The sequence below is a fragment of the Ambystoma mexicanum genome, chromosome 1q, assembly GCF_040938575.1.
Source record: "Ambystoma mexicanum isolate Mex_15411 chromosome 1q, UKY_AmexF1_1, whole genome shotgun sequence".
In the NCBI taxonomy this organism is placed as follows: Eukaryota; Metazoa; Chordata; class Amphibia; order Caudata; family Ambystomatidae; genus Ambystoma; species Ambystoma mexicanum.
The window spans coordinates 809,622,707-809,646,871 of record NC_090922.1 but is presented as its reverse complement, the minus strand read 5'-3'; the positions used below and the strand labels follow the sequence as shown (position 1 = coordinate 809,646,871).

The window sequence follows — 24,165 nt, the reverse complement described above, 5'->3', positions numbered from 1 at the left end:
AGTACAAACCACACTTACAAGGAGAGGGAAGGGGGAAAGGAAAATTAAATATTTTTTGTGAAAGAAACTAGGGGTATTCATCAAATTCCATATGCCTATTGCCATTTCATATACTGGATGTGCTCATATGGTTATTACATTATACTTGAAAGTAATCCATTGTCCTTTCGTCCAAATTATCGTGATTCGTTGACTTTCCATAATCAATAATCCTTTTTCCCATTTGAACCCTTCAAATAATGCACCAGTCTAGCCCCAGATCCACCACCAATGACAATTGTATGTGGACGTGTCTGGATAAATGAATATAAATCCTCTGATTGGCACATTTCACTAATTCACCCTATGTGAATAATGTTATTAAATCCTACCTTTCAGATTCTTGTCATATATATATATTTGCGAGTCACCTAACAAATTGAAATTGTATTATTGTGGTTGCAACAACAAATAATTATTCAACACCACATGTACATATCTGCTTGGTATCTCATGACTTGCTTATCTGGTCCGCACCAGATCTTACACTTATTCCAGCTCTTCATCAGAGTGATCTCCCAATTCACCAGTACCTCCAATCAGTAATTGATGATATTTATTATATCATGACTGCTACCTTAACGCTCAACACGCATACATAATTATTTCAGACACGTGTCCTAAATTTCAAAAAGTCCTTACGTTTTAGGCATCCATCATTCTTGATTAAGCTTGTTTGTCTGTTCTTAGTAGTCTATAGCGACGTTCTGTGTGGCGCGAGTGCGCCATCTTGAAATTACAATGTACTTGTAGTACCTATGATGTCAGAAGTTGGTGTCTTCTATCAATAACGTCTTGCGTCATTGTTTACCTTGTCATTCACTCAGATCCGCTCCATCAGCCATGCGCAAATGATTATTAACCTTTTGAGTTCTTGTAAGCTCAGAAGTCATCATTCTGTGTGGGCAATCGGATATTCTACTCAGTTTTCAACCTTAAAACGGGGTGTTTTATAAACCATTAACCTACTTGATTTTGTGACCCTTAAAACTAAAATTCGTAATAGGCAATGCCGTCCTTCAACAAACACTCCTCCCACCTTTATTGACTCCATCTATGACCTGCTCCAGTATCGATAAGTTCCAATCCAAGGGGCTAGACGTCAAATTAGCGTGTACCCGCCACACATATTCAGATCAATTCGGACATTGTCGACATTATGAAATCTGACAGTTTAATATCCTTTTAGTGTTGTCATTGCTAGGCACAATGCATAACTGTCCTTTAAACCTGCTCCTACTACTACCAGCGAATTTGCATACGAGTTTCTACTAAAATGGAACTACAATAATCTCATTCTTGTTATATTTTTCTAGTAGTTTGTTTGATCTGTGTTAAACACAGTTACTTAACTTACCAAATGTAATTTGTTCTTTGGAAACAGTTGGGTTAATGCCCTAATAGTGCGAACCCCCAAAAGCCTTATCTACATCATTTTTGGTGGCAACTCAAATCGAGAAATGCGTTAATCAATAATGTTATTTACCAAATTGTGGCCATTCTGAGCAGTTCTAACTAAAAACTTTTCAAAGAATAACTCTCAATGATTTACACTCTTTTATAATATTCCTGCAGCACGCAGTGTCATAGAAAGAGTAGCGTGTGATGAAACTGCTATTTTGAGGCCGCTGAAAGGAATGCAGGGACCTGGGATAACCACTTTAGCAATACAGAAAGGGGACATATGCGGCATGTGGCTTTGCTGGCTCATACACAAGTGTGATGGGAGATCTATCTGTGCAGGTCATAAAATCCATACGTGTGATGTGTTTTTACATCCGATCTGAACCAGTTAGGCAGTGCGCTAGCTATATTTATTCATGAAATACATACTCGCATGTATTTGTTTTACTTGACTTTAATTGTTGGATTACAAGACATACCACACACTACATTCTTTTTTAATTCATCAATTGTATCATCATTGATTAGTGTTCACCCATTCATCATTACTTTGTCGCTATAGTTGCTGTCTTTAAATTTTAGCACCACTCATCAATTGTGTTTTCATTGATTGAGTTTTCTCTCATTTACATTGATTGGATTTTCTCTCAACACTTGTTTCTCCATGGATACGTAGCCCTGGTTCCTCAAGAGAGAAACAGTCAAAAAAAGTATACATTTATGTCACATTTGCTGTTTACCTTTGTATACTTAAAAGCCCTGTTTGTTATACAATGGCAACAGAGTTTCAGGTCATTAAGCATTTACCATCTTTAATTTGTTTTAGTTGATTCTTGTGGTTTCCAGTAATCTGCTTAGTGCTTTAGCTCTGATCAATTTGTTTTCTCCTCGTGGTTAGGTAAATTCCTATAAGTAAATGTATGGCCATGAGTTTAAGTATCATTATTACTTGGTTTGTTTATAGCCACTTTAGCATTTAACTAAAGTTTGTTAAGAAAAGGGAGAGCGGGATGGTGAGGCCAATTGGTTTCTACAACGGTAGCCAGTTTATAACTACTGGGGGTTTGCCCATTTTAAAGATAGTTGTATATTAATGCCACATGGATATTCCACTACACAGGCCAATTCTTTTTGTTTATCATTTCACCATTTTATATATTTTAAAGTAGATGCCCCATTATCATTAAGGTACAGGGCAAGTTCAAACCAAAGATGCAAAGAGAGGAAATTGGTAGAAAAGGGTTTGTTATGCAGGAATCCTCCACTCCTTACCTTAAACCGTGTTCCAGGATGCGATTGTCCTCTGCGTCCTTCCCGCGCTGGGTACAACTCGCATCTGGATTCCTTTTGTACACGGCGAAGAACGGCAGAAATTACGTCATTGCGCATGTTTGCGTGATTTCGTCATTGCGTATCTAATGTGGGGCGGCCATATTTGCTTGCCGCTGATCAGGAAATTTCCCTAATGTTAATTTCAGTTGTCTTGGCGATTCTTGCAGCTATAACAAATATTTCTAAAAGAATGCCCTCGTATTTTGAGCATGGTTAATGATCATCCGCTAAAGCACCGGTATTCAAACTGTGGGGCACTGAGAGTTCAGCATGAAATCTAAAAAAAAGGAAACATTTCTTTTTTTGTTTTTTTTTAGATTGGAAGAAATAGGCAGAGTGGCTCACGTGGTCGGGTTGAAGCATAAAACTGTCTCGGGCAACAATGAAAAAGTGGCCCGCAGTTGTAAATGGATATTCATTCCTTTAGTCACAGACTGGGCCTCATTACAACTATGGCGGTACGGTAACAACGGTGCCGGTAAGCTACCGGCACCGTTGCTACCGTACCGCCATAGTAAAAGTTGTGCTCGCGGGTGCCTGACAGCCTGCCAGGTCTGACCTGGCAGGCCGTGCGGCACCCGTGAGCACAGCTCGTCAGATGCACCGGCACCGTTATTGCCGGTGCATCCGAGCGCCCCATTCCCATTGAGCCCTATGGGGCTCAAATGGGAATGGGGATCTACCGGTACCCGCACAAGGACAATTATCTGGTCCGCCTAACTCAGCCTGACCCAGTAATTGCCCATTCACGGGTGCTAGACCTGGATGCAACTCCGGCGGCAGCCGTGCCGGTTTTACCGGCACAGCTACCACCAGGTTTGTAATGAGGCCCACTGTTTCAATAGTACCCAATGGGGTGCTTTGTGTTAAAATGCAAGTAAATTGTCATCTATTCAGCAACAATGGTCAAAATTACTAACTGCATAATTAAGTAACTCATCAAACTGGTCCACATTGGCCAAAATGGTGGCCCATTTTGACTGGCCCACACTAGCATTTTACATTTTTGGTACAGGCATTGCCCTATAGGCCATTTCGAGCCTGGCGGCTCATCCATTATGCAGGAGCTAAGGAGCCAGCCCAGTGAAACAGTGAACACTCCCTCAGCTGCTTTTTCCAGCTGATGGAGTGCTCCTGGGATGGCCGAACTGTCAAAGGGAAAACTGTTTCCCTTTGACAGTTCAGATCAGTTCCCCAGGCGCACATGCTCACTGAGCTACGCAAGTGCTGGGGCGTTTTGCTTCGCCAGCATTGCATAGCTCATTGAAAATGCTGGCTGGGGCACTGCATGTTTGTATGTCCGAGGAGGAGCTCCTGCGCCTCCTCACACATGCGGACAGAGCAGCCTGGAGCAGGGCGTTTCAGCACCCACACGCAGGCCAATGCAGAAGGTACGTTTTATGTTCATTGTTTTTATTTAAACATGTGTATGGATGCGTGTATGCTTATGTTATGAGTGAATGTATGGTGATGGATGCTCGTGTGAATGATAGTGATTGCTGTATAAATGTGCAGCGCCTTGCATACACACATAATCATGTTGATTGCGTTGGGCCCAGGGGACAGGGATCATATCTTTTTACTGGACATATATTATAGATGTCCAGTAAAAAATGTCATGCCTGCCCCCTGGGCCCCCAGCATAAATTGCAAACTGTTTGGCTATTTACCAATTCTTTTGTTAAAAGTATGCTCTACAATGCAACATTTTAACCCATTATTTAAAAAACATTCACAGGTGGAACCCCCCCCCCCCCCCGATCCCTCCTTTATTGGTTCTGGCTCCCTCACTATGCTCGGTCGCTATGGCATTTTTGGGGGAAATAGTTATGCCCCTCCACTTAAAAAAAAAGTCACCAGCTGCCACTGGCCCTCGGACTGTGTTGGAAACGGGATGGGGGAACCCAGGGACTATGGTGGGAGCACAATGGGCGGAAACCATGGGATAGTGGTGGGAGCAGAGTGGGGAGAGGCCAGGGTGTGTGATGGGGTGCGGATAGACCAGCGACTGGGTAGGAGTGGGGATGAGGGAGCCCAGCAACTGTGATGGGAGCAGGTGACGTCGCGCAATATATACTCTCCATTTGGCATTTCTGGGGGGTCCCGACCTGCCCAAATTTTGCTCAGGGGGGCCCCGGCCAAAAAAGTTTGAAGACCACTGCTCTAAAGCCATATGTTATTCTACAATGATTGACTTATTATAGGCAAGTTACTTCAATTTACAAAATGTGTTCATTATATTAACCTTTAAATAATCTCTATACATGTTTATAGGTCTATGGCTACCTCAATTGTATATTGGGATATATTCATGGAAATACATGTGTCGTACACTATCTGCAGTGCGGCTGCTGTAAAGAAAGAGTATTGATTATATCTATATATATATATGAAGATATAAAATGTCCAACAATCCTATATTACATTATTATGCACACACTTCCCTAAGTACCTAAGTCAGCAATCCTTTTACAGATTACAGCAGTGTAATAGAGGTTATATCGATATTGCTTATTTAAAGCCAATATGCCATTTTGTGTGTCCCGAATTCTGGCCAGATGTGCAAGTGTCCATATTGCATATCCATTCTGACTCCTTCCTTCTTAATAGGAGTTCTCTATTACCACCCCTCTGTGGGGATTCCACTTTTTCCAAACTCGGGAATTTTATTTTGTCCATATCTTGTTCTTTGTGTTCCAGAATACAGTGCATGGAAAGTGTATATCGTAGATCATTGTTTTTGATGGATCGTAGGCGCTCAAGAAGTCTTATTTTTAAAGGTCTTATCGTGCTCCCTATGTAAATTATTTCACATGCATATACAATCCCGTAGACCACACATTTGCTATTGCAATTTATACATTTCTTGATGCTTTTTCTTTTACCATTCGGTAGTGTTATTTCTTTGATTCCATTTTGTATCTGAGGGCAGATTTTGCAGTGCCCATCAGTGATGGGATATTAAGATAGCTACTGATGCTACTTGTCATTGGTTTTAGATTGCTTGGACTAATCAAATATTTTAGGGTTGGTGCTTTTCTGAAAGTCATTGATGGATCATCCTCAATGTACTTTTTTATGCTAACATCATTTTTCAAAATGTTCCAATGCTTTTTGAGGATGTTCTTGGTGGTTCTTGCATCACTACTATATGTTGCTATGTAGTTGACTCTAAGCATCTTATCTTGTTTTTTAGATTTCTCCTTCAATAGACTTTCTCTTGTGATTTTCTGTGATTTTAAATATGCTTGAGTCAAATGTTTTGATTGGTATCCCCTTTGTAGGAATTTCTTTTTAAATTGTTGCGCATGTTCGAATTTCTCTGGTGAGCTACAGTTCCTTTTTACTCTTAGGAGCTCTCCATAGGGGATATTGTTTATTATATGTGCGGGATGGTTACTATCAGCATGTAGTTTGTCATGAACTGCAGTTTTTTTTTAGTGAATAGATTGGTTTGGATCTTGCCTTCTTTTATATAAAGTTCCAAGTATATAATTATATAGATGTTTGACTTTTGTTTAATGTCAGCTGTATATTGTACTCCTTTTTATTCAGAGAATTGACGTACTCCACGGGGTCTGTCTCATTGCCATTCCAGATCATAAGCATGTCATCAATGTATCTCCCCCAGTACACAATGTTGTTGTTCTCCATGAATGATTTGTGTACCCAGGCATGATTTAACTCAAAATGTCCCATAAATAAATTTGCGTAGAATGGCACGTAATTCATGCCCATCGCCGTTACTTGTAGTTGTTTGTAGATGGTTGAGTCGAAGGTAAAGATGTTACTTTCGAATACAAATTTTAACATTTTCAAAATCATTTCATTTTATATATGAAACTGACCTTGTCTTTAGGAAGTATTCCATACATTCAATGCCCTTAGTGTGTTTAATGCTCGTTTAGAGCGAAACTACATCTAACGTAACAAAAATGTAATTTTCTTCCCATGGAATTTCCCCAAGTTGTTGAATTACATTTCTTGTCTTTTAGAAATGAGACTAAACCCGTTGTCAGGGGTTGCAAGTGAATATCGATGTACTAGGAGATCCTTCTAGTTAGGAGTCCTATCCCGTTTATTATTGGTCTGCATTTTGGGAACAGATCGTACTCTGTATGGATTTTTGGAAGAAAATATATTATGGACATTTTTGGTGGGATTGAGCCCATGTATCTTGCTTCGTCTTCATTCAGCAAGCCCTCTTTTCAGCCATACTTGGCACATCTTTTTCCAGTTTGTCTGTAAATCCAATAGTGATTTTTTTCCAATGTTTGGTACCAATCTTTATGGCTTAGATGTTTTAGCCCTTCGTTCGTTCAAATAGTCTATCCTTTTCATAAGGACGATGTTCCCTCCTTTATCTGCCATTTTAGTGATAATGCTGTTATTTTTTTGCTAGCTCGTCCAAGGCTTTCTTCTCCTTCAATGTTAAGTTATGGTGAATTTTCACTTTTCTGTTCGTAAAATAGTTGCGTCTTAGTTCTTCACTCGCAGTTTTATGAAAAATTTGTACTGTTTTGTTTTCTGCCAGGACCAAAGTTGTCTCTTGAGATTGGTAAATATCTATTTGTTGGTCTTCTGTAGAGCTATCTACTGTGAACATTCTGTCTTCTTCGTTAATATTCAGCAAATCAATTGTTTTCTCTACTAAGTCCACTGGCAAGTTTGAAATAGTCTGTGTTTCCGTGGTTTCTTCCTTTTGAATTGAGTTTCCTCAAAATATTTTTTCTATTTCCTACAAAATGTATATAGGTCCACTTGTGTTTGGAGATTGTTAGTTATTAGTGGGACTAAATGATAATCCTTTGAGTGGTGAGTGAAGATTTGTGTCAATTTGGAGGTCAGAGACCTTGAGGACCAGGTTCACCTGTTTCGTTTTTCTCTGCGATCTTGTTTGCATTACGTGTGATGTGTATGAGTTGGTAGATTGATGCCTGTGTGATGTGTGGGTCACGATAGACACATGGTGTGGGCCAGTAAGTCCGCAAGTTGAACATGTGTGCTCGGATCAGGGTAGTCCTGCATGAGGTGTGTGTGGATCAGGAAAACGCTGCAGTTGCATTTAGGTTGAGATATGGCTGCTTGCGTGGGTATGGATACTCACATGTGTTGCATGCAGGTTGGGTGATGCAAGCATCTTGTTTGTTGGGGAGATGAGATTTTAAGTATGTGTTGTGTGAGCAGTTTGAGAGATCAAGGTCTGTGTAATGAGTATAGGTCAGTGGGTCCAGGGCTGTTGAGTTCTCAGAACTGGAGTTCTACCCTTGTGCCGTGACCATGTCAGGAAATTGAAGTGCATTGTATTTGTTGATCAGTTAATCTACACGTGACTCACATTGTTCTAGGCAGCTATGCGTATGGTGTTAAAGGTTCAGGAGAGCAATGTGGGTGATGCGCGCAAGTCAGGGGATACATGTGTTAAGTTATCAGATTCTTGTGTGCTTTGTGTATTGGTAGGAAATAAAACATTGTCTTGCGTTCTGGTCAGGAGGGCAATGCCTGTGCTGCTTGATGATCTGCAGATTAAATTGCAGAGACTATATATGTGATTAAAACAGTGTGTCTACTGTGCTGGAAATTGTGTGTAGTGCTTTGGCATATGTCCGATCTGATTTGGAGCTATTACCTTCTGAAGTACTTACTAAAGGCTGTACTTTCTATATATTAAATTCATGAGTGTGGAGAATGGCATGCTCAAACCCTATTCAAGGGGCGCATTAGTTACTTCAAAATTCAAACTCAAACTGCAAGAAACTGATTGTAGCACGAATTACAAAACATTAGCAACCACAGAAATGCCACAGAACATTTCAAATACTTTCCACAATTAGGTGCATGATTATTCTCTTTAAATAATTTTCCTTGTCCTAAACTTACAAAGGACTATATTCAACTAGGCTTTAATTGACTTGGCATTGCAACTGGTGCCTGGAAAAGTATACCTCGACCATCTCGTAATTGTAGGTTTGGTCTTAACAAAACTGTGAGAAGACAAAAAATTGTGTTGGTTTAATGTCCTGATTTTAAACAAGAACGTTGTGCATATTTCGAATTGGATCCTAATAAACGGACCGATTGGGAAGCGATCTGGACAAAGATCACAATCACAGAGGAGATATCTGCTGTGTTAAATTGTATGAGATTATGTTAAAAAATATCTTGTGTTAAAAGGCATTGTTTAATATATTAACATTTCCTAATGTTACTCACATGTATGTAATCATGTTGGACACATTTTCAACAGATTACTGCTACAATATTGACCTTATTCTGACATGCTATTTTAAGGTTTCATGTTTATTAATAGCATAAAACAGTATTTTAATTTCCATTGTATACATAAATTGAAAAAAAGAAATTGTGGATAGTATGCTTAAGTCGGGAGATTCATGCGTGTGTTTAATTAATATTAGGTGAGACATGGCATGGTGTGTACGGTTCAGAGGAATTTGGGGTGTGTTGATCAGATCGTACACATCACTTACCTGTAACTGTTTTTCTCCAGCATGGCTCTGGCATGGATTCACATGCTCATGAATATTCCCAGTTGTCGGGCTCGGAATCCTTGTTAAAAAAGAAAGCACTCTTACTTTAAAGTTTGAAAACTACCTTTCTCCTATTAAGCAATCACTGGAGACTAGGTTATACTGCCTCCATCCAATGACGATCATCTCCCTAAATCCCGCCCCTGGCGGCCATCTTTAGATTCGAAAGCAGGTGTCAGTATGAACCCAAAGGAGCCACAGCGGGTAAGGAGGGAGGGGATTGCATGTGAATCCATACCAGACCCATGCTGGAGAACAACAGTTACAGGTAAGTAACGTGTACCTTCTCCAGCATGGGGTCTGACATGGATGCACATGCTCATGAATATGATTAAACAGCAATACATATATAAAACCACAGGCGGTGGCAAGGCTCAACAGCAATACAACCACTTACCCCTGGAACAGCTCACCGCAGACAGGTTGTGTAGCACCGCCTGGCCGACTCTGGACTCCTCCCTGGAATTCCTGTCGACACAGAACTTTGTGAAGGTGTGTGTAGACCTCCACGTAGCAGCCCTACAAATGTACAGCAGGGGAACCCCAGAGATAAATGCCATAGTCGTAGCAATTGCTCTGGTGGAATGGGCTCTCGGCCAGCCTGGAAGCGGTCTGTTGGCCAGGCCATTACAGTGCATGATGCAGCCGGAGAGCCATGGATATGGAAGCCTTTAACGGTCTTCCCGTGATTCACCAGTCCAAAGTTCACAAAGAGTTGTGATGTCTTCCATAAATCCCTTGTGCAGGCTACATAGAACTTCAAGTCACAAGCAGTGTCCAGTGTATGCAGTGACCTTTCTGCGGCTGAGGAAGGATTCGGGAAGAACACTGGAAGCACCAAACGTTTGTTAAATTGGAATTCTGACGGAACCTTTGGCTTAAAGGTGGGGTGGGTCCGAAGCACCACCCTTGCAACATGAAAAGACCCACCTGGCCAAGGTGATGGCCACCAGAAACGCTGTCTTCCAGGAAAGACATTTCAGCAGAGCTTGATGCAATGTCTCGAGCTGAGACCCCATGAGTTTTAGTTAGAACGTAATTGAGCTGCCATGCCATGCCAGCCTAGTTTCATGGAACAGGGTAACCTTCTGGACAAGCCAGACCAATCAAGGTAGCATTGGCGGCAGTCAAGACTAGGTCTCAGGAGGGGTGAGGGTGACTGAAAGACCTCAATGAGCACACAGAGTAAAGGACACTTACAAATCACTCCCAGTCAGGTGTGTGTGTATATAATATATATATATACAAATACATTTATTCAAGGCCTTTGAAGTTCAACACACAGTAATAATCACAGTAACACTTTTAAACCAACACAATCCTACTAAAATACATGTATACAAGACCAATGGGCCTAAAGGGTTAAATGCACCGAATGGGTCCACAACTTAAAAAGGGAAGGAAGCAGGTAGTGCAAAGTGTCTTTAGGCAATTCTGCAGTAATCACAATCCTAACTGAAAGGCAGTCCAATCCCTACGATGAGAGGAGCCTGTAGCTCAAATGTACTTGCAATGCTGGCGCACGCTTTAGTGCAGATGGGTGAAACAGAGTCTTTTGTAGGGTCTGTAGCAGTTCAGTAAGGCAGGTGAGGTGATGCAGAATAAGTTCCCACTATTCAAGGAGGGTCTCCCTAACAGGGCAGAGCAGGTTCCAGGAGTTGGGAATGGTTCGATAGCTCAGGCTATCTGGGAAAAGGAGAGTGGCCCTCACGGGACACTCCTGCGTAAACAGAGTTGGATGCGGTTTGGGCCACCAGTAAGGGTTGCTAGCACTCACCGACCCCCGGCGCACTCCGGACCAAACTTTGGCAGTCGAGTCCGATTCGGTTGCAGTTTCAAATGTGGCAATTCTGCGGCTCTGCAGCTTTCAGCGATGAAGTTACAGCCTTGATTCCCAAACGGGACAGTGGCCATTTCTCCACTCCTGGTGGATGGATCAGGCCAGTTTCACTGTAGCAGACTTCAGGGGCAAGAGGGGCACAGCAGCAATATACCTGCAAAGTTTGTCAACACGGCTGCGCGACACGGTAACCGCGTATACTCTGGTTCAGGCTCTCTCTTTACTCCAGGCCTCTCTCTTTACTCCAGACCTAGGAACGCCAAGTGTACAAAATTCGGTGTAAGAGTGCTGTGAACACAGAGCTTGCGATGTACCAAGTTTCAAGGTGCTCCTTGAAACGGCGACTGTGTCAGAGCAAAGGTCCTGCGCAAGCTTGTCCGCCCACTGTTTGGACCAGGGACCCTTCCGATAACGCTTACTTGCAGGCTTTGATGAAGGTGCCGAGAATAGTTGGTCCCACTATTCCAATGGGTCGAAGCATCTTTGCAGACCTTCTAGCAGATCAGATGCAGAGGGGTTCAGCGGGATAGCAGCGGGCTCAGGGTGCCAGTGGTTCCTCGCCTCGGCTTCTTAGTTTCAGAATACTTGGATCTTATCCTTTGTTCAGTGAGGACTCAAGAGATCGACCTGGTATGGGTGTTTGGAGCCTTCTCTTATCCAGAATCTCCTTCACGCCAACACGAAGACGACCCAATGGGATATCTGCTCACATACGGGCACACCAGATGTGGACCAATCAAGGACCACGGTGGTCCCAGACATTCACAGCACACCAGACTCTCTGGCACTCAGTATGTGGATTGGAACTAGACTGCTCAGCCCACATCCTGGCGGCACACACACAAGACATGCTGAAACCTGCAAAAGCTTGGCATTTCATGGGAGAATGCATGCCCAAATAAGGACTGACCCCGGTTGTCTCGACCTGGGGAAGGTGAAGGTGCAAGATGGCCAAAGGAAAGGACAAAGAAAAGATAACCAGCCGTGTCCGAGGCACATCCGCACTTCTCTGAAAAAATCCCTTGGTGTCTATGGCCCTTGAAATTGACTAGAGGACCCAAGCGCACTGTACTGTAAGGTACATTGTGCACTTGTAACATGTTGCAGAAAAGTTGCAACATTGACAAGGACTAAGGGAAATAAAGTATCCCAGTACTGACTGTCTTTAAGGGCATGTCAGTTTCCCCAACCCAAAGTGAGCGAAAAGCCCAGGGGAGTGCAGCTGAAGGGAGTGCAGCTGAAGGCTGTGCTCGACTGGCAAAGTCAGACTATGGTGTTTAAACAGAAGCAGAAAGTTGAGGGGTTACACAACTGGAGGGAAAACCTCAAATAAATGGGAATCTTTCCTAACATACGCTGGGGCAAGATCCTTCTCCGACGGAAACGTCCTGAAGAGGCCTTTCAACTCCTCAATGAGTCTGAGACCACAGCGAGGGTCTGCCCCGTAATCGTGTGTACCGGGAAAGACCTTGATGGAGGTGTGGGCCAATCCGGTCTTGGTTAAAGACCGCAGTAGCTGAGGAGCCGTAATGCATAGAGGCGTAATCTTCTGCGCTGTGCACCACACAGTGAAGCGTTTCCAATTGTGGCTGTAGCAAGAAAGTGTTGGACGCTCTAGCCCTGGCCACGACCTTGGATTCAGCGAAAATGACCGAATACAATTTACCTACCCCACCAAAAGACCTAAAATACATACAACCAAAAATTCAAACTACAAAATGTTCAAACCTTTTGTGGTATGTATATTTTGGTGAGGTAGGTAAAATAAAAAGTAAAACAAATCCTGCGGGGCTTGTCCCCCGCAACACCCCAACAAAACACCCCCCCAAGAAAGGACTCTGCAGCGCTGGTTCCCGATCACAGAAGTGAAAGGGATCCAGCGTCGCAGGGACACAGAGATTCGAGCTGAAAGTTAAGTAGGGGGGTGTCGGCGTGTTGGGGTTGTGGGCAGGGTGGGGGCTTGTGGGCAGGGTGGGGGGGTGGGCAGGGGTTAGGTTTTGGGGTTGTTTTACAAGGAATGGCCACATGAGAAATGTACAAACATTTATGTATAACATACATTTCCGTCACAGACCTTTCTGCCACGCTAAAACAACCCCAATTCAGGACCTTCCTGCATTCCAGTGGAATGTCCTAATGTTTAAACTCCACGGCTGCAGGAGACAAGCCGTGAGGTTCAGTGACGCTGGGTTGTGGTGTAGTATCCTTCCTTCTTCCCTGGACAGGAGATCGGGAAGAGGAGGCAGCCAGACGGACGGCGCCACCGCCATGCGGAGCAGTTACAGATACCAGATCTAGTGCGGCCATGCCTGGACGATCGGTATCATCTTGCTGTAGCAGCATTTGACATTGTTGATCACACAAAGCAATAGAGGTATTGGAGGGAACGCGTACATGAACGGGTCCTTCCAAGTGAACAAAAACGCATCCCCCCAGGGTCTCCAGTAAGGGAAGCCTGCTGGCAAAGGCTCGGCACTTCGAGTTTGCTGCTGTTGCGAAGAGGTCGATCTGAGGTCGATCTGGGGTCAGTCCCACATGCTGAACAGACGGGACGTTTATGCCTGCTGGAGCTCCCACTGGTGGCAGGATTGCAGCTCCCTACTGAGGGAATCGACAATGTTGTTCTTGATGCCTGCCAGATGAAAAGGGACTAGAAATATGTCCTGAACAATGGGTCCGTGCCACAGGGCATTCGCCTCCAGGGAGAGAGCGGGGAGCGGGTCCCGCTGTTTCCGAATGTAGTACATGGTAGTGGTGTTGTCCGTGTAGATCCTCCCCACCGATCCCTGCAGAAGAGGTAGGAAAGACTTGAGGGCCCAAAACACAGCCCGCAGCTCCGGAACATTGATGTGCAGATCCTTCTCCGGACGCCAGAGGCATCTGGCGTAGGGCTGCCCAGTGTGTGCGCCCCAACCATCTAGAGAGGCGTCCGTGGTGAACGTAGCCAGTAATGGGGGAGCCTGAAACAGGGCCCCTTAGGTGAGATGCTGGTGCTCTCCCCACCATTGAAAGGCATTTCTGAAGTCCTGGTTGTAGCAATTTTGTTAATCCACGTGCCCATGACCTGGAGCCACCTGGCATCCAGAAACTCCTGTAGAGGTCTCATCTCTAGCCTGCAGAACGAAATTAGTTGAATGCAGGGCACCACCATACCTAGCAGCGACGTGATGGAGCGCAACTTCGTGGACTGGGTTGAAGCCAGGTGATGCACCTTCCCCAACATAGCTGCCCCCCTCTCCTTTGAGGGGAACGCTAGAGATCCCACAGTGTTGAGACAGGCGACCAAGTGCAGAATGTTCTGTGATGGCACCGCGCAGGACTTCGGAATGTTGATGGAGAAGCCAATATCCATTAGAAGGCAAATGGTCTCCCTGGTGTGCTGCACCGCCAGAGCCTGAGAGGGGGACCGGATGAGCCAGTTGTCCAAGTATGGATAGACGTGTATGCCCTTGAGACGCAGGTGTGCTGCCACTGGGTCCAGGCACTTTGTGAACACCCTTGGTGCCGATTTGAGGCCAAAGGGCAGAGCCTTGAACTGATGGTGACGTTCCAGAACCACAAAGCTCAATAACCTCTGATGCTTTGGCTGTATGGGGATGTGGAAGTAGGCTTCCTCTAGGTCCAACGTCACCAGGCAATCCCCTTGCCAGCTGGTCAAGCACATGCTGCAACCTGACCATTCTGAATTTTTGGGACTTCAGGTATTTGTTGGGGCGTCACAAGTCTAGAATCGGACGCCACACCCTGACATCTTGCGGATCAGAATGTATCTGGAGTACACTCCAGAGCCCCGGAGGCACAGAGGGATGGGTCCATTGCCCCTTTTTTCAACATGGCCTGTTCTTCCCAGAGCAACTTGGCTGGTTCTGCAGCTCCTTTCTTGGTACAGGGGGAATGCAAGGACACCTGTGTTCAAATTCCAGGGTGTGTCTGTGACAAAGTATGTCCAGCACCCACTCCTCAGTGGTGATGTTCTTCCACTCATTGACAAAGTGTCAGATGCCCCTCCCCCCCCAACGGGGGTGTGAAGGGGGGGGGTCTTGGCCCTAGGCCGGGTCAGGCTTGCTTGGGCGTCTGCGTCCTGCATTGCGGATGAGATTGATGCTTTCCCCCACATCCCCGCTGAAGGTCTGCAACCGGCCCCTGTATGCCTCTCGCGTTGTGGAGCGGGAGGGTTGTCGGTACGAGGTGGATGCGTAGCCCTTGGCGGATCTGTTGGACTTCCCTCTGGAGGATCGAAAGGACAAAGACCGCTGCTGCTGCAACGTCCCCAGCGATCTTGCAGTTTCAGTGTCCATCTTTATTGCTTGCAGCGGTTTGTCCACCACCTTGCCGAATAGATTATCTCCATCGAAAGGCCTATCCAACACCTTGGCCTGGACGTCAGGTCTAAAGTCAGTGGCCTTCAGCCAACCCTGGCATCTGAGTTGCCACTCTGTTCCCCATTTGAAGAAAACAGAAGTCTGCAGTCCATTGCCACTGTGATGTTGTGGTCAGAGACCACCTAACCTTCCTGTAATAGGGCTAAAGCCTTGGTCTTCTTGTCATCGGACAAGAAATCCAGGAGTGAGCCCAGCTTGAACCAAAACTCCCCATCGTAATGGGCCATGATGGCCAGGGCGTTGGCAGCCTTCACAGTTGATGCAGCGGTAGAGATGACACGCTTGCCCATTTTTCCCTTCCTGGTCGAGGGGAACCATGGTTTTGGAGGATGGATTTGCAGACTGTGGATTCGGCCGCAGCCAGTAAGCAGAGTCTGGGGATGTCTGCAATGTAAGGCATTTAGGGGCCGAGGCAAGCACACTGTATTTCTTCTCAAGCCTGTCTTGTTTTGCTGGCGTGGAGCTTGGGGCCTTCATCAGAGCCAGGACTTCATCCCAAACCTCGTCCAGCAGAGAAACAGACATCACTGTCTTATTGGTCGATGTGCGCCTCTTGTAAAGAAATCACTCCTTTTCCTCGAGCACTAAGTTGAAGAGGGTAGATGCTCTAGAAAGCATGGAGGGAAATTAACCCACCTCATCAGGAGCAGACGCCCTGGTGTTATCCTCGACGCCCAATGGTTCATCATCCGCTGGCACAGTCATCAAACTCGTCTGTCTCCGTGGTGCCCGTATATATGCCCGTTCCAGTATCTGTACGAGGTGGTTCCCCTACCGGTACTGTGTGTGGGAGTTGGCGTCGGTGTCAGGGGGAGCTTTGGAGTAGCAGTGTGGTGTATGTGCTGGGGTCTTGGAGGGCTCTTCCTGGGGGTGCTCCCCGTGGGACCACCAGGGGAGGATGCAGCTGCTGTATTTCTGACACCAAAGTATGTAGCCTAGTCAGAACATCCACGGACATATCTGTAGGCCCTGCTGATGGACCACTGAGGCAGGCACTGACGGAGGGCTAGAGCGCCTCACTGGTATTGAATAAGGGTTAGTGTGCCTTGGTGGCATTGATAGCCGGTCCTGTCCCACAGGTTTCCACTCCCATTGTGCTATGTCCGCCCTGGTCTGAGTAGCCTTATTTTTGTAAGGACTTATTGTCGGAGCTCATGTAGATCGCCATGATAGGATCTCTTATGACCTCTCCTAGACCCACCGAAGGTCTGGGTAGAAAATCCATCGGCGGCAACAGCTCCCTCGATCTTTCTGTCCCCCTTGGGAAAGAGGAAATGACTGGGGCCTTCACGGAGTGAGTAGTCGCGGTCGAAGTCGTGGTTGGAGCGGTCGTAGTCATGGGCCGGGAGGCAGTGTAACCCTTGTTGTTGATTTTGCCAAGCAGCAAAGGTCGTCGGCAGGGCAACCGTCGACGGGAGTCTTGGTCGTCGTAGCTGTGGTTGACAGTGGTCTCGTAGATGGGGACCTCTGCTTCTGTGGTGCCGACTGAGTCACCGCTTACTAAGTAGTTGATGTCGACGAGGACCTCGGAGTGCCTTCCTTTTGGAAATGTTTCCTCAGTCTATCGTTCGACCAAGGCCCTGCTTGGAAGGTCCCTCTGAAGGTACACCACCCACCAGCAAGCTTAGCGTCGATGGGGAAGATGAAGGAGGGCATGTGTGCTCCTAACTGGGACCCGTGGCAGCGGCGTCCCTTGTCAGATTTGTAGTGTGGCGCTTGGCCTTCCTGTGGAGGAACATCCTCGGCGGATCTCAACCTCTTCATAGGGAGAGCACTCCATAGGTCGTCCGGACCTGGAGGGGGCCGGACGTCACGTCTGGAGCCCTTTCTTCCTTCAGCCCTGCTACCAACCTGCGTATACCGGTCCTGCTTGGTCTTGGAGGGGAAACCTCGGCACATGCTGCATCAGTCCAACAACGGAGGCACCTTGTGTGCTGGTCTTCCATGTAAATGTTCCTCAAGCCACACTGGGAGCAGACCCTGAACAGACTCCTCTTGCCTTCCTCAACGAGGCGTGAAGTAGGACTCAACTAGGCCTTCCAAGATCCGATGATTTAGTCACCGACCTTCACCAGCAACGGATCACTGCTGCCGGCACTGGTCGGCGAATGAGTTTCTAATAAAAATAGAACAATTTTTCCATAAAAAATACACAAATTGGACAAAATAGCTGGAAGAGCAACTAGAGAGGACTTCCTGCACTGAAACGTGCCGTAAAAATATGAAGATGCCGGCCGGGGGTGGGATTTAGGGAGACGATCGTCATTGGAATGGTGCAGTATGACCCAGTCTCCAGTGATTGGTTAGTGGGAGAAAGGCAGTTTTCAAGCTTTAAAGCAAGACTGATTTTCTTTTTTTACCAGGGATTCCTGGCCGGACTGGGAATATTCGTGAGCATGTGCCAGACCTCCTGCTGGAGAAGATCTGCAGATGTGATGTGTGATGTATGCGGTGTGAAGGCACACACTTTATGAATGTACAGGTATGATGTGTGTATTCACATGCAGTCTCTTCAGAGCCTTGTGATCCTTTCAGTAACACTGTCCCTTTCCTTTCAGCTGCAGAATGGACTCGCCACAGAACCTTGGACTGGTGGCTGCCACCTTCACTCCATTGACCCAGGACAGGTAAACAACCTATTGCTAATGCGACTGTTGATGAGCAGGCAAACATTTCCGACCAGTGCTATGGACAGGCACCAGAATATGAAGGCTTGGGCAGATTTCTCATGATTTAGACTGTCAGCATTTGATATCCAAGAGGATTGGTATAATCTGGAAGCCAGGCATGCCCACAAGCCATGCAAACATCTACCCAGAGGCTTTACACAATGCATCTCCCTCCACCCTTTCCAAACCTCTTCTGGTAAAGAATGGCAGAGCACCAATACAAGGCAAATCTTTTCGGCCACCAACCCTTCCCTGAGTGAGAATAGATGCTTCCCCTGTGCAAGCACAGAGCCTGAGATTTCCCTCTCTGCTGTGCCATCAGAGCAGTGTGGTGGTAATGGGCAGCAGTAGAGCAGGGAATTGGCACAGTCGGACAGTGATGCAGAAAGAAGAAGGTGCACTGCGAGAGCCAGGGAGGAAAACACAAAGCCTGCTAAACAATGTACCTAAAAGCATCAACCATTTGAAGGCTCTATTTCAAAGCTTGAAAGAGATAGGGAGCCAATACCATTGCTAGCAATGCATACTTGTGGCTATGTCTCACACCCTGGCAGAATCCAAGGACCGGAAGGAGAAATCTGTGCCTTTTTAAGGGTTCGAGCGCAAGAGGTCAATCCCTGACTGATGGGTTATAATAACTTCAAACTGGCAACAACCCTTGAAAGGGGGGGATACTTACTGGTAGGCTAACTGTATTGTGTGGGAGGTGGTTGTTGGAGCACTCCAAGGTTTATGGATTAACATTTCCAATATAGGTTTTTATATATTATGTTTGTGTGCAGAGGAGGAAAAGTGGATGTGGCATACGCCCACTAACACATATAAGTGAACAAGAAAAGAGGATCCAAGATTGGAACCCTCCCGTCCCCTGCACACTATAATAGTCCGTCAAATAGACGGTTATCAATATTCTAATAATTCAAAAACATAGTTCCTAATACAAATTTCAACAATAATGAATTTCAAAATGACACATGGGTGTATGTTACATGGATAATTCAATGTGAACAGAAAATGAGTCCTTCTGTAATGCAGAATCAATGTCCAAAACAAACATCTTATGTTGGCAATTCCATCATTGCCTGTGTCAAGTTCAATAAAAATGGCTGACGCGTTTCGAGTTACAACAACTCTTCTTCTTGAGCCTCAGTTGAACTGTTAAATTTCAATCCAGAAAGAATAGAGAAAAATAGAGAAGGAATCTGTCAATATTTTGCCATATAGTCACTAGTTGAATGTTCATTAAAGAACAGATGCAGAAATATATCTAAGGGTGTACAAGCTAAAATTGTAGAACAGGTTACACTCGTTTAGGTGCTGTCTAGTTAGAGTTCTTTCATCGTAATTGTTGGTGGCATTTTCCAGGGGGGTATATTAGTGAAAGAATGTATGTGGCATCATGGCCATCTTTGCATGGCGGGTTAAGAAATGGCTCCAAGGAGAATATCTATAGATTTAATGTTTTAATAGGATCGACTCACAAGATGGAAATCCAACTGAATTCAATGTATCTGTTGTATATGCTCATGAGCAGAGATCAGTGTGTTACTGATTTTTGTATTATATTGACCACCAAGGAACAATAGTGCCCTCCATATCTATTGATAATGGCGAGTATAATTATTGAATAAAATATACCTTGTAATTAGTGTGCGTGAAACTTCTTCTAAATCTGTGTTTCTAGGTGCAATGTTCAGCAGCTTAGGTCAAGGTTCTTTTGCAGAGCATGGATCGCCTAAGGATATAGCATGGTAGAGTGTATCAAACCGGGGGAAATATATACATCGATAGCTTATGCAGTAAAAATCAAGCGTCTCACCGATATTCAATGGGTGCAGTGTCCTATTCTTCCGAGTGTCCCCATGGATGATAATTCCCAGTTCTTGGGTTCCGAATTATAGAACTCTCAGGTTGCGGCAGATCCAGTCTGTTGAGAATGTGTCAAAGAGAAATATTGCGTTGATATTACACGTGGTGAACAGGTAAGAGAAGTCTCCCTATCCTCAAGTGAATGTATGTAGCCCTTCTCTTCATACCGATTCTGTACAAATGCATATTCTCCGATGTGCTGTTATCTCGATTCGTGTTGAGTCTGAGATGCCTGTGTCCGCTTGTGGATATGGGACCCCTGCGCGCTCCCTGGTGGGTTTCTGCTGAGAACGGGACAGTTCGCCGAACGCCAGTGGTTAGCGTTTGTTTTTGCCCCCATGTATGGAAAGATTATTATAGAAAGTGAAGACGGATTCCGTAGAAGTCATTTTTTATTTTTTTATTTTTTTTATTTTTATGGGGTTTATATAAACCTTTAAAAAGAAAGAAAAGCACCCGCCACGACAAACATTTACAATGCTGGCTCCCGTCCATCTCGAGAGAAGAAAAAAGCGGCTTTTCTGGAAACTCGTCCATCTTACTTCATCAGACTCGCATAGGTGCGTGATAAGTCTGACCTGAATCCATTTCAGGCTATCATTTCCCTCCATCTACAGAAGGAACTGGTTGCTTCTCAGTTTCACTTTCCTTCAAGCGTTTATTTAATTCATCCAGGAATAGTATTAGAGCGAACATAAGTGGACGATTGGATCCTTCAAACATCCATTCCCAGCAGTCTGCAGCACACAGTGTTTGCAGTTTCACGAATACAGGACCAAATGTCTGAGTTCTTAACGCGCGTAATGTCGGACAAAGAAGAGTTAAATGTTTTAGCGTCTCTGTGCAGGATTTACAGAAACGACAGGATGACTCTGTTAGGATTGTATAAGTTATGGCATTCTTTGGTGGCCAATAGATTCAGTCTGAACCTCATGTATGTTGATCTAGCTGTGGAATCTGGAAATTCGGTCAGGTAAGCTTGGAGATTTCCATAAACTCTAGCCTCACCTGGTACATCCGCCATCCTTTTGCTCTTGCGTCTTTGGTCACATGTTAAATACCAGTCCATGCCCCACACTTTTTTTTTTGGCGAGAAGTGGATTTTCTATCAGCGTTGAAGGCTTGATGTCATACAGTTCCAGGATCTCCATACAGTACTTGTTCCACATTGCTAGGGTAGGGGTGGCAAGATCTGTCTTCTGTTTTAGTATCTCAAATTGTAACACTGGATTAGTTAAGGTACTTTTTCTGAAGAGGCATAGTAAGCTCCAGCTTACTCTAGCATGCATCGATATTAGCCCCAGTTCATATCTGATGCAGACTGCAGACGTACCACGAGGGAGATGTAACGCTCTTACCCAGAAGATGTTTTCCAGAGTGTTCCAGAGCTTATAAGAGCAGCCCAGTTCATTTTCCGCTCCATAAGTTATGGCTGGAACAGCTTTTTGTTGATAAAATGCAATCATGGGTTTGAGCGAGAATTTCCCGAATTGCTTGTTGATAATTGCTGCTTGGCACGCCAAGTGTCGACACTTCAGTTTTGCTGAGTCTGCCCAAGGTGAATCGTCTATGTTTGAGCTTATCCTCATGCCCAAGTATCTTGTATTGCATACAGAGTTTAGTTTTGTCTTTTCGATATACCAATTCTGTTTTTTTTGGGGTTTTTTCATAGTCCGCAAGTTTTGCAGTGTTAGTATCTCACATTTTTGTTTGTTAATTAGCAGACCATTTCGGCACACATATGCTTCCAGGGCATCCAGTTTCCGTTGGAGTCCGATTGGAGTCATATCTAACAATATAAGATCATCTGCGTAGACAAGCCAGCTTACATGGGTGTCGTTCATCTTGGGTGGAAACGAGGGAACTTCACTAAGGGCTTCACCAACATCTGATAGAAACAAATTAAAGATGATGGCGGCCAGAGGGCAACCATGTTTCACACCCTTAGATGTTTCTATCGGCTTTGAGAGAGTCCCCTGTCGATCGAGCCGCACCTTGATGTTTATGTTAGTGGAGTTCCCTAATTGCTTCAGTGAGGCTTAACGGACAGTTCCATGCTTTTAGTTTTTTCCAAAGAATTCCTCGATCGATGCTATCAAAGGCATGAGAAAAATCTATAAAGGCCAAGTATATTTTAGAGTTTGATCTTATAGCTTCGATCTTGAAGAGATTCAGTAGTAACAGGTTGAGTCTGCACCCCACACCCTTCACAAACCCCGTTTGGGGTCTATATGGTGACTTTCACCTGCCCATCTCAGTAGCATCTGTTGTAGTTGGGTCGCGTAGATCTTACCAATGACATCCAATAAAGCAATAGGTCTGTAGTCACCAGGATTAGACCTGTTGCCCTTTTTGAAGATCGGGACAACAATTGCGCTCTTCCAAGATGTTGGAGAAGCTCGTTTGTCAGCTATTCTTTGGAAGAGTGTCATACAGAAATCCATCCAGGCCTCTGGATTACGTTTGATGGTATAATTTGTGAGTCCATCGGGACGAGGTGCTCTGGAAGCGTTGGCTCTCTGTATGGCTGATAATATGTCATGGCGATCAAACTTTAAGTCCCACTTAACCAGTTTTGATGAATAACAGTCTTTCGCACAACCCTCCGTACTAAATAGGTTGGAGTAAAAGGCAATCCATGTTGCTTCTGAGATAGGATTTGCCTGAAAAGATTCTTGCGGTGCAAATTTGTTGTTAACGGTTCTCCAGAATTCTGTTGAATTTTTATTTCGTAGTTTACTCAGCATTGCCTCCGAGTCATTCTGTAACAAAATTGCTTTATGGGACTTGCACCAATTTCTAAAAGCTTGTTTTATTGCCTTTTTCTTTGCGACAAAATCGTCCTTGCCTTCTGTGCTTAACTTTCGAATTTCTTGTCTCATTAGTCTTTCCGTTGTTGCATCTTCAAATCGAATCTGTGTTTGTGAACAAATTTTTTGTTTTTCAGCCCTTGTTTGTTGTCTTTGAAGTCAGACAGTAGATGACAATATTCAACCTCGTTGTGTTTTTAGGTTTAAATTGGTAACTATTTTTGTTACGTCAGCGTCAGCAAGTTCGAGACGTATTCTGCTCGAGCAAACAAACGCAGCATGCGACCATAGAGTTGGCAGTGTCAGGCAGGATGTGTTTAAACTCATTACCAACATGTCGTGGTCACTGTGGTTCATTTGTTTAACCTGGAGCCCCGATACGCGTGAATGAACCGCATCTGACACAAACATGTAGTCCAGAATAGAGTGTTGGTCCGTTCTTCTCCATGTAGGATTGGCAGGGATGTCCCCTGTCACATTACCATTCAGCATAAACAAGCTTCTGGCTTCCATTTCCTGGCACCATTTCGAGGCTGCTTCTTTCCAAGCAAGTGTTGAGACTTTCCCCTTGCCTTTACGGTTTGCATACTTCATGCAGTCTGTGTTAAGGTCTCCGCAGATGATCAGGTTTGGAGATTCTTCATCCTCAAAGAGAGCATCAATTACAAAGGTTATTTGATCAATTAAAAGGTGTTATTCCAGTTGCGGCGTGGTTCCAGTAGACATTAATGATGTTCAAGACGTCAGACTCGCCGTCGAAGCCGTTTGGGATCTGGACCTTTGCAGTCTGGATGTGTGGAGTAACATTAGTAGATGAAACAATTCTGAGGCCAGAAGATTTCCTTGCCTCAGTCATTAGGCCTGCCATTGGTCTTCATTTAAGTTGTTTAATGGCGGGGTTAAGAGCAGTTTCAAAGTCTTGCAAGATAGGACTTCCAGATAGCCAGGTTTCCTGTAGGAAAACCAGGTCCAGGTCTTGTAGCCATGGTGTATGAAAGAGGTGGTTAAAACCTCTTGTGTTCCATGAGCCCAGTTTGATCGAATCTTCTTTCCCAGGAGCCTGGCATTATAGGGACGAGTTGCCACTTAGCGCAGCGGCCATCCAGTCCCAATCGTTCTTCAAATTCAATTTGTCTGTCTCAACAGCCGCGGCACTTCGCGAGGTGGATAGCTCATTGATGGTTATGTTGATTTGTTCAACATGTTTGGGCTAAATCTCTGCCTTCTCGTTTGCAAAGGAAACATTCTTCGAAGTGTGATCCAAAGCAATGG

The 24,165-nt window shown here is 44.9% G+C and overlaps 1 protein-coding gene across 3 annotated transcripts in view; it reads left to right on the top strand.

The window, feature by feature from the left end:
* NPL (N-acetylneuraminate pyruvate lyase) overlaps window positions 1–24,165 on the top strand; it is a 643,702-nt gene that overhangs the window by 233,686 nt on the left and 385,851 nt on the right. For all 3 annotated transcript variants that reach the window (XM_069641412.1, XM_069641411.1, XM_069641413.1), the window contains one exon: window positions 18,104–18,172. In XM_069641412.1, coding sequence (XP_069497513.1) covers window positions 18,111–18,172 — 62 coding nt within the window. In that variant the 5' untranslated portion in view covers window positions 18,104–18,110. The remainder of the gene's footprint in view (window positions 1–18,103; window positions 18,173–24,165) is intronic.